At 40.9% G+C, this 11,493-nt stretch overlaps 2 protein-coding genes across 2 annotated transcripts in view; both read right to left on the reverse strand.

Annotated features, from left to right (window-relative positions):
• The window catches only part of LOC143287620 (germ cell-less protein-like 1), a 34,332-nt gene extending 29,239 nt beyond the window's left edge, over window positions 1–5,093 (reverse strand). Inside the window, exons 1-3 of the mRNA XM_076595744.1 lie at window positions 4,767–5,093; window positions 1,257–1,380; window positions 327–423 (exon numbers count right to left, since the gene is read on the reverse strand). Coding sequence (XP_076451859.1) covers window positions 327–423; window positions 1,257–1,380; window positions 4,767–4,888 — 343 coding nt within the window. The 5' untranslated portion in view covers window positions 4,889–5,093. The remainder of the gene's footprint in view (window positions 1–326; window positions 424–1,256; window positions 1,381–4,766) is intronic.
• A 2,946-nt stretch (window positions 5,094–8,039) lies between these two features.
• The window catches only part of LOC143293591 (beta-1,3-galactosyltransferase 1-like), a 10,050-nt gene continuing 6,596 nt past the window's right edge, over window positions 8,040–11,493 (reverse strand). The window contains exons 2-3 of the mRNA XM_076604659.1: window positions 10,057–10,130; window positions 8,040–9,554 (exon numbers count right to left, since the gene is read on the reverse strand). Of these exons, the coding sequence (XP_076460774.1) occupies window positions 8,255–9,554; window positions 10,057–10,064 (1,308 nt within the window). The 5' untranslated portion in view covers window positions 10,065–10,130 and the 3' untranslated portion in view covers window positions 8,040–8,254. The remainder of the gene's footprint in view (window positions 9,555–10,056; window positions 10,131–11,493) is intronic.

Genomic DNA, 11,493 nt, shown 5'->3' on the forward strand with positions numbered 1-11,493 from the left:
CTCACACACTCACATACAGACACTCACACACAGACAGAAACACACTCAAACACAACACCCACCCACACAAACACCCCCATCCCCCCAACACACACACACTCTCAAAACGGGACGATTACAAAGACTCACTTTGTTTATTTAGCCAATAAAAAGATTTTTTTTAAATTTTAAACAAATAAAAAGAAATAATTTTATCACATCAATCAGACTTCATCATGATGGATTTTTTTTTTTTTTTTTAAGAAAAGAAAGAGAAAAGGGAGAGAAAAGAATGCAATATGAGCATGCTTGCGTGCATACAATAAATACTCTGATCTGTTACGCACCTTCTGCATCAATATTTTCATCAGTGATTTCAATGACGATGTCAGGTTGCTCAGACTCTAGCCACTGTCCACTGAACATGCTGTCAAAATATTTGCACTGAAAAGGAAGAGGAAGGTGTGTCACTTATCACTTCTACTGATGAAGGTGGTGAGAGACAACCAAAATAAATGTGCAAGTGTGTTCAAACTTTCAATTCTGAGTAAAGGAAACTTTCACTGCACATATTCAGAATCAGAGAACCTTTACAAATGAGGGAGGTGGTTGGTGGCAGATGGGAAAAAGCTGAACAGGTACAGACACTCTGCATGACATACAAGCACACTGATTTTTAATACAGTTCCAAAATCTACGTTACAAAACTTATGTGAATTTCAAAATACACAGTCACTGTAATACTAATATACACCTGTACTTAAAATAACATCAACAGGATCTTCTTCTGATTTCTACATAACAAAATTAGATTACACAATATACAATCCATTCATAATACTTAGTTATCAGCTAGAAATTCTTGTCAACTAACTAGTACTCACATGCACAAATATTATAAACAAATGCGTAAAGGGTTGCTTTTCCTTTCGAAAAAAAAAAAAAGAAAAAAAAGAAATCAAACTGTTCATGAAAACCTACCAGTGTTATTTGTCAATCAATTGACAAATTTGATGAAAATCTTTTTTAAATGGTTCACTGATGCATGCATATTGTGACCTCCTCCTTCCTTATCTCTGTGAAAGAGTCACTGGGGCAACACTCACAAGAACTGTTCAACAGATTCCTTCGGGTCTGTCAGTTATGTGTCAAAGCCGAGATCTCTGCAATGATTTTCCTTAAAGTTTAATAAGTATCCTTATGTAAGTAATACATTTGTGATATGAATGAATGTCATGTAACTATAATGTTACAAATGTTGTATTGATCATCATTACCTGACTGAGGTAGATTTTGTGCAGATGCCAAGACTTGCCCAAAGCTTGAATGGTGACATCACTGTCAGTTCCCTCCTCAAACAATTTTTTTACAATGTACTGTGCTGTTGACTGGAACCGCTTCCTGTAACATAACAGCAGAGCAATCACTGCTTTTAGTACTTTCTTTTCCTTGTTCAGCTTTTCTTCACAAACTCCACACAATCCAAGCTTTGAAACTGAACAGAACTCTAATTTAACAAACATCTCAATAGAAAGAAACCACACATAAACGAATTTATCTCCACTTCAAAATCCATAATAGTATCATCAAAATACATTCATGCACTAAATCCACTGCATTAACAACACCTTTTATAAATAATCCCGAATAGTTATAGTATGTTGAATGAGTTACTATCATATAATAGATTTGATGTGGTTGGTAAACATGCAACAAGTTAGGGTTAAATTATACAAATATAGTTAATTTCTTTATCATATAATTGCTCTTCATTATCATGTCTTTCCTGCATGTAAAGTGCTGCTTCCCAAACTTTTTTTTTTTCTTTTTTAACAAAATAACAGTGTAGTTAAACAAGTGCAGACCTGTAAAAACTAAACAATCCTTCTGTAATTTGAAATCAACTTTGCAAAGATTAGAAAGAGAAAAGTAAAAAATGGAAACCCTACAAAGACTATGAATGGGGGTCATCTGAACTCTCTTTGTAACATTTGTGGTAGAGAGCCAACTGTATGCCTGATAGTGATACGACTGTAGTCTTGTCCCCTATGGGCTCCTCAGATATCTCAGCATTGGCACTGAACTATCAATCACAGTGAGGTAAAGTCACACTCAGTGACTGAGTGAGTACCCAAAGCGCCCCCCACATCCCCACCCCCATACCCTCCTCCACCCAAAGTATGAAAAAAAAACAATAGGAAGAAAAGAAGACATCAAAAATCAATATAATGCAACTGTGAAAAAAGAAATAATGGTAACTAGTAATACACAATACTTCATAAATCATCTATCTTTGCACCTTATGCTTGGGGATCTGAAACCAATACAAGGGAGGTCACAAATATATGCAAAACACGAGTGCTCAGCTCACTTCAGCTGTGAAAACGCAAGTATTGTCAGGCAAACAAGCACTGACAAAGGGAAAGTGTTGTGTATACGTATTAGCCTTTACATGGATCTCCGAAGAGATGATGTCTGCCTCTAGCTGACCAAATCATACTGGTACAACATAATAATGGAGAAAAGAAGCACATGTTACAACAAAACGACCCTTCCATTATTTGAAAATAACTGTGTTTTATTACTCATCAGTCATCAAGCTTTCTGAAGATGATCAAGAAACCTTGTCTTCTGCATCTTCTAAGCAGCATGGTTGTCTAACAATTAGGACTGACTATGACAATGAGTCTAAATCTCTGTCTCATTATTTACAAATCATCAAAACAAAACTTTTTTTTCATAAACAAGTATTAAACTGTAATTAATTACTCATTAAATTGAAATAACAAGCTGGTATTAATCCATGCTGACCAATCACCTTCTCAATAGTAATCAAAACAATAAGTTCAGGGGAATAAAACTTTATCTTACAGGAGATGTTAATTACTCATTATTTCAAATGACTAAAAATAGCAAAATTATCAGGAATAGCCAACTGTTTCTTTTACTTTTTGTCTCTTGTAATCGCCATGCTGCAGTAGTATGCTCTGCTAAATCTTTAACTTTACACATGGTCATGGTGCTACTCAAGGCAAAGCTCATAAACAAAAGTAAATCAGATTCTTGTTTGCACTGGTATATTCCATCTTCCTGTGTGCATGCGAGACACAGACATGAGACAAAGTATAAGAAATAGTACATGAGACCACATGAAAATCTGCAGACATCTGTTAAGCCAAGGAAAAGAAACTGTTGGCATGGCTACATGACAAGATCCAATGGCCTTGCTAAAGCTATCATCCAAGGACATGTCCTGATTGATGAAGACAGAAGGGAAATCGGAAAAAAAAAAGAAAAAAAAAAAGGATGGACTGACAACATAGTAAAATGGACAGGAAAAACACTTGCACAGACCCAGCCAGGCTTTGTCACAACTGACAGACAAGGGCTGGTGGAATCTGGAGAACAGTTGACCCGTGCAGCACCAAATGATTCTTCTGAGTTACAGGTGAGGAAGATTTTTTTTTTTTTTGGGGGGGGGGGGGGGGATTAATTGGACAGTCCACCCCTGATGAAAATATATATTTTATTTGAATCAATAGATCCTTACATGTTGTGATGTACATGTATGTGTCCATAAGAGATGGGTCATGCACGGGCTGGAAGGCCCACTACTTTAGTCCCCATTACTGCCAGATCTACAATTACTTCTATAACAACTTTAGTTTCCTCATTTCAGTACTGTATTTCAAAAGGTTGCACTTTCTTCGGTTTCGGTTTCGTCTGAGCACTCTGTCTTACTCTAGTCTTCAGGATTAGGATTTGGGACGTTGTTTTATACAACTTAGCCATTTTTGGCTTTTTATGCCCCTTCAAATTTACTCCTTCACATTGTTGGTCAGGTCGTTGACTAGCTCAGTCATTTTATCCATCAAAGTCATATTTCGCTTTTGCCAATAACTCGTGTTTATCTATGAGGTTCTTAAAAGTATTTATACTAGGTGCATGTTTGATATTGTTTGTTAATTTGTTCCAATAATTTGTTACTCTGTTACTAAATGTAAACTTTCTGAGATTTGTTCTGGAATACTGTTTAAATATTTTGTCTGTACTGTTTCTTGTAGTGTCTACCTTTGGAGTACAAAAAAAGCATGCTTTGTTTACATCATCAAACCCGTTTAATATTTTGTACGTCTGTATCAAGTCCCCTCTTACTCTTCTTGCTTTAAGTGATGGTAGTTGTAAGTACTTTAATCTTTCTTGATATGAATAATCTTTTATGCTATAGACCAACTTTGTTGCTCTTCTTTGAGCCCTTTCTATGGCTTGTGACTGCTTCATTTGCATTGGGTACCATACAGTGTTTCCATATTCTAGGATAGGTCTAACTAATGTTTTATATAACCGTAAGAAAGTAACTTTATCTATAAATGTAAATGCTCTTTTTATTATTCCAATCATTCTGTTCGCTTTGTTTATACTATTTGTTGTATGTTTGTCAAATGATAAATTTTTGTCAGCATATCAAAATTAAAATCTGGCGCCACCCACTTTCGTTCCTGTAATCTGTATGCATAAAATAATGTGAAATTCAGTTCCAGAGTGCTGTTCTAGTTCTACAAGACTATAACACTGTAAATTTATTAATCACTGAATGACTGATACATAATTACACATTATACTCTGGTCTATACGGTGTCTTCGCTATTTATAGAATATGCGTTTGGCAATTTGCACATTTCTTCCCCTCCACTCCTCTGTGTGACTGGCGGAGTGAACGTCCACACCTTGTTGTGAACACTACTCAATCCGTCTTTAGGGAAGAAACTGAATATTTCTTGCCCCACCTTTTCGGTGTATGCAGTTCTGAGGAGCTGTCACTTTGGTCACTTGATGATGTCTCATTCTCCGCTTCAGTGTTTTCGTGAGGCCTTTTCACGCCGCGTTCTGCACTCCAGCTGCCACCCATCTTTGTCTCTTTGACTTGTACAAGGCTACAAGTCACAAGGGCTGTCGACAGCTGCACAGCACAGCAACAGGCTTACTTCGAACGGAGCCGCCGCTGAGCAGAAATGCGACCAGCATATCCGTTTGTCTATGGGAGATAAACATAAACAACAGTTGTATATGTCCAGATGACCTCCCCTGGCAGTTCTCGATAACAAATTTGTTGTCAAATTGTTCCTCCAGGTCATTACCGTAATATTATTGTTCACAATCACGGTTCTGGACACATACTCTTAGACAGTATGTGTGTGTGTGTGTGTGTGTGCGTGCCGTGCGTGCGCGCCGCGGCGTGGCAGGGCGTCAGTGTTGGGCTGGGGTGCGCGTGCCGCGCAATCTTGGTGTATGTATGTGCGTGTGTGTGCGCGCGCTGCCGTGTGTGTGTGTGTGTGTGTGTGTGTGTTGTTCTTGTAGCTGTAGCTGTTTTGTTGTTGTTTTGTCTCTCGTTTTGGACACCGGGCCTCCTGCCGTAGCGCTTTCTCAGTGTTCATTAGTGGAAAGTTTTACTGAGGTTCGCTTCCCTGTTATATTGTATAGCTTGTTTACTAAATATTTCTATGCGCGAAATTCGAGCTGCTGTCCCCGGGGAAAGCGCGTCGGCACAGTGCAGCGTAATCCATACAATTCTTTCTCCTTTTTTTTCTTCTTTTTTTTTCAGTGTCTGCAAGTGTATTTTGTTTTACTGACTATCAACGTTGTTCTTTTATTTCCACAGAATTCTCCCAGGGAAAAATCTTTTGCTGGTCAGTCGTGCCTCTTTTACATACACCCTGCTGTACACGTGACCTCCGTCCATTTATCGTCCCCGTAATTCCGAAATACTAGGACCCGGACCAGCACTCAAATTCAAATGGAGGGGGAGTAAAAATATCGAACCGTATGTGGAACCTGAATCCGTAGATAGTCGCTTCCTTCCTATACTAGATATTACTACAAGGCCACCGGTCCACACACGAGAGTCAGAAAGAGATAGGTTACAATTTGAGTGAGCGAAACATTATGACTGGTTTTTGGGTCAGCGTGTCCGCACGGATTGGCTGTGCGGCGTGGTCAGTCACTGACTCTGCAGTTTGCAGCTCTGTCACTGAGTTGTTTCAAATACTTACACGTTGGACTCAAAGAGTGAGAGGTGTCACTGTTACAAATCCCTCAGTTTTGTGGATTCACGTACAGGACCTTTTCAATACACGTGCACCTTAATCAGTACTCGAAGGGACTGAAACCCCTGATCAGGATGTAAACCAAGGAACAACGAAGCAAAGCATTCTCATTTCCACGTAATATAGAATTCGTTACCTATGATTTTCAGACGAGACGCTTGGAATATCATTTTATCTTTATTGAATGATATCTGTTGTTGCTCCAGCACTATTCCATTGCACCATTTGTTATTTGAAAATATAAGAACAAAGGGCAAGAGATGCGATGATATTCAAGGTGTCTTGTATGATTCCAGGCAAGTTCTATCTTCAAACGCCGAGGTAAAAAAAAAAAAAAAAAAGCAATATATGTTGTGGGCAGTTTGCAATTTCCTTCATTGGTAGTGTGACTGATTGCTGATCACCCTAATGCCCCAACACTTCACTGTTAACGTGTTGTTTTTTTGTTTGTTTGTTTGTTTGTTTTCCCTCTATCTCTCTCTCTCTCCTTAACCCTCTCCATACGAACGGCGAAAGAGACGACGTTAACAGCGTTTCACCCCAATTACCATCATCAAAATATTGCAAGCGGTAGGCTCTTATACTGAAGAGGTGAATGTTGACAAAGAATACCACAATTCTGACGACGGAAGCTAAAGGTTGGGTCATTCAGACACCCACTGGACATCCGAGGGGTCTGTGTAGAGGAGAAGAGAGGACTGGCCGTACTGAGTGAGTTAATACCGTGCATCCATTTGTGCGTGTGGGTGCGTGTGTGTGTGTGTGTGTGTGTGTGTCGGTGTGTGCTGAAATGAATGAATGCCAACATTGACCATCTCCTGAAGAGACAATAAACCAATGGGTAGAAGAAGACCATTCGTTGAGACTCTGGAGATGGAAACTCCGTGTGTGTGTGTGTGCGTGTGCGTGTGTGTGTGTGTGTTTGTGTGTGTGTGTGTGTGTAGAAAGTCACCAATCGTGAAGTTCTGCTCGGGTAGGTTGAGTTGGGGACTTCATTTTTAAGTGTGGAGAGGGGGGCGGCTTCATTATAAAACGTTTTTCTAAAAAAGAAAGAAAATTGCAACACACACACACGCGCGCACATGCACGTACACATACGCACGCACGCACACACACACTCTGACGCGCGCGCGCGCGCGCGCACACACACACACACACACACACTGCCCCGAAGTCTGGCTACATTGTGACACAAATCTTGAGTCTTGATGTGAAGAGTCCTAGTTGATTGATTTTTTACTCACTTGTGTAAACAAAGTGAGTCTATGTTTTAACCAGGTGTTCGGTTGTCTGTGTGTGTGTGTGTGTGTGTGTCCGTGGTAAACTTTAACATTGACATTTTCTCTGCAAATACTTTGTCAGTTGACACCAAATTTGGCATAAAAATAGGAAAAATTCAGTTCTTTCCAGTCATCTTGTTTAAAACAATATTGCACCTCTGGGATGGGCACACAAAAAATTAAAAATGAAGACTAATTATATGCAAACTGCATTTACTGTTATAATTTATTTATATTTTTTGTATTCTCTAAACTTGGCACTTTGATCTGATATTCTGATCCAACAACAAGAGGAGTCATTATTATCATTTTTTGTTCAAACAGGAACTTCTTTTACTAAGCATGGAAGTTTTATTTATTTTGCAAACGTTTTGGTGCAGATAGTAAAAAAGGGAAATTACTCTGTAATTAATGCTAGGGGACTTAATTCGAATCTGGTAAGGACTTTTTTTTTCTTCTTCTTCTTTTTTAACGGCGAAGCTTTATAATAACAAATACAGAACACATTTTAACGATTAATTTTTATTTTTTTTTAAGTGTATCACAAGTGAGTCTTGAAGGCCTTGCCTCTCTTGTTTTTTCTTGGTTGCTAAATCATCTCCTCCTGGAACAATTCATTTTTTCTTTTATCAGAATAAGGATGCTCTTACTCAGTCTGAAAAGAACGAGCATTTAAAGACATAATGGAATTCGTCTCCCAATTCACCCGAATTACATTTTCTACAAACCCTCTCATTTCTGTCAGCAAAAAAGAGAGAAATGTGGGGAGATAATGGGAGAGGAAGTGTGTGTGTGTGTGTGTGTGTGTGTGGTGACACTCTCAGACACAATATAATATATTTCAGTCTTTTTCTTTCTTTTTTCTTCTATTTCTTCTTCTTTTTTTACGGATTACAGAGCGCAGCTTCTGAAAAGGTCATGGCTTTTCAAGATGGTCCACAGGCCTATTTTCTCCACGGCGTGCATGTCATTGCCCACAAAGCGAACACCCTTAAAAAAGTCGCAGACATCTGGCTGTCTTTCGCTGAACTGTGTGAAACCTGATGTGTTGATTCGTCGCACGCCTGTTATCTGTGCCAGAACACCAGTGATGAAGGCGTCTTCTACGGGTATCAGAGGCACGACGTGAGAGGTCTTCAGGATCTTCCGCGCGGCATCTGTAGCCATGACGTAAGAGGTGCCTGACATGTAAACGGGGAAATATGAGAAAGGATATACGTCCTCGTCCACTGCCCAGCGCCCTTTCCCGCGGAACACGCGCGGCACGAGATAAATATGTCCGTATATGGAATTATTGCTGCCGCGGTTTAATAAGAACGTGGTCAGAAGAGGCACGTTGACGAAGACGTCGTCATCCGCTTTCAGAATAAACTTTGCCTGGGGACAGTAACGCAGCACCCAGTGCAGTCCATGCAGCACCTTCAGCGTCAGGTTACGGTACGAGTCCACGAAATCCGCCACCAGCAGATCGCCGTACTGCGCACTCTCTGCCTGCACCAGGCGTCGGTCCTTGTCTGTCGGTGGTGTGCCCAACACAAACACCATCCTGACGGGGGCAGACAGGTGCCTGCTCTTCGGCCAGTGCCGGCCTCGGGTCACGCTGCCGTAAGTGGCCCTGATGGCTTCCCGTTCCCTGGCCATGTCGTTCAGATAGCTGGAGAGTACCAGCATCACAAGGAAAGGACTGTCTGCACCGGACTCGGCACTGACAGAACACACGTCAACGGGGTTGATGATGAAGTTGGAAAGGTCACGCATCAGGCCACTACCACCAACCTCGGGAGGGTGGAAATATATATCATTGGAGTATTTGAATGTCGGCGGAATTAAAACTGTCTTAATTCTTGCTGCTTGAGCCTCTAACTTCTCCAGTTCAGACGGGAGACTCGCCGTTGTGACGGTGAAATCAGAACCCTGAAGACTCGTTTCCGTTTCCTGCCCATCAAGGCTGGTCTCTTTGGGGATACCTGCGATGAGGTCCCTGCTTTCGTGCGGCGTCTGGTCTTTTTGGTGACTGAGGCTGCTTGTTTCCCTCGTATAATGTGGCACCCCGTCTTTCTGCACTGTGATGCAGGATGTTGGTGATGTACGTGAAAACGTCAGTGGTCTGTGGGAAGGCAAGGAGATGAGGTACAGCGTGGCCCCTGCCACCACAGCCAGTCCCAGCCACAGCAGCCGTTTAGCGGTCAGTCTGCAACAGTCGGAAAACTCATCAGACACATGGTGAGGAGCTCGCTTATATATACAGATTTCATCAGTTATCTAACCACTAAGTAATATCAGATGTAATGGAGCCATTCCAATATGCCTATCGGGCATACCCCAGGGGATAAACTGCTCGTTAAAAGTAGTTAAAAGATATCCTTACTGTGTGTGGCACTGGTTCAGTTTCCATGCACGCAATGTTAGGTCTTTCAGCAGCGTTCATGGCATTCTTCTACTGTAGTAGACAAATCATATAAAAGTTTTCGAATTCCTGGAAACGTGCCTCAGTGGTTCTTTCATATATTGAGGGTCGGTATCTCTCTCTCTCTCTCTCTCTCTCTCTCTCTCTCTCTCTCTGTGTATATATATATATATATATATATATATATATATATATATGTGTGTGTGTGTGTGTGTGTGTATATGTGTGTGTGTGTGTGTGTGTGTGTGTGTGTGTGTAGATGATGATCAGTTTGTACTCCTCTTACTTCGGCATCGTTGGTGCACAAGTGCCAGCATTTGTCGTTATTTCTGCTCTGACACCTGATGTAAGGAGCTGCCCCTGCACAAAAGATGGAAGATAGCTGATACAGTCAGAAGATAGCTGATACAGTCAGGATGGAAGATAGTTGATACAGTCAGGATGGTAGATAGCTGATACAGTCAGGATAGATACAGTCAGATGATAGCTGATACAGTCAGGATGGTAGATAGATGATACAGTCAGGATGGTAGATAGATGATACAGTCAGGATGGAAGATAGCTGATACAGTCAGGATGGTAGATAGATGATACAGTCAAGATGGAAGATAGCTGATACAGTCAGGATGGTAGATAGCTGATACAGTCAGGATGGTAGATAGATGATACAGTCAGAAGATAGATGATACAGTCAGGATGGAAGATAGCTGATACAGTCAGGATGGAAGATAGCTGTTACAGTCAGAAGATAGCTGATACAGTCAGAAGATAGCTGATACAGTCAGGATGGAAGATAGCTGATACAGTCAGAAGATAGCTGATACAGTCAGGGTGGTAGATAGCTGATACAGTCAGAAGATAGCTGATACAGTCAGGGTGGTAGATAGCTGATACAGTCAGTTTCAGTTTCAGTGCTCAAGGAGCGTCACTGCGTTCGGCAACCATACGCTACACCTTGCCAAGAGATGCTGACAGCAGGTACCCAACGCGTTATCAGGCCTAGGATACAGTCAGAGATAGCTGATACAGTCAGGATGGAAGATAGCTGATACAGTCAGGTGGAGATAGATGATACAGTCAGGATGGAGATAGCTGATACAGTCAGGATGGTAGATAGATGATACAGTCAGGATGGAAGATAGATGATACAGTCAGGATGGAAGATAGCTGATACAGTCAGGATGGTAGATAGATGATACAGTCAGAGAAAATAGTGATACAGTCAGGATGGTAAGATAGTGATACAGTCAGGATGGAAGATAGCTGATACAGTCGATGAAGATAGATGATACAGTCAGGGGGAGATAGCTGATACAGTAGATGGTGATATATACATAAAATATGATCAGTCAGGATGGAAGATAGCTGATACAGTCAGGATGGAAGATAGCTGTTACAGTCAGAAGATAGCTGATACAGTCAGAAGATAGCTGATACAGTCAGGATGGAAGATAGCTGATACAGTCAGGATGGAAGATAGCTGATACAGTCAGGATGGAAGATAGCTGATACAGTCAGAAGATAGCTGATACAGTCAGGGTGGTAGATAGCTGATACAGTCAGAAGATAGCTGATACAGTCAGGGTGGTAGATAGCTGATACAGTCAGAAGATAGCTGATACAGTCAGGATGGAAGATAGCTGATACAGTCAGGGTGGTAGATAGATGATACAGTCAGGATGGAAGATAGCTGATACAGTCAGGATGGAAGATAGCTGATACA

This window comes from Babylonia areolata, chromosome 1 (assembly GCF_041734735.1).
Source record: "Babylonia areolata isolate BAREFJ2019XMU chromosome 1, ASM4173473v1, whole genome shotgun sequence".
NCBI lineage: Eukaryota > Metazoa > Mollusca > Gastropoda > Neogastropoda > Buccinidae > Babylonia > Babylonia areolata.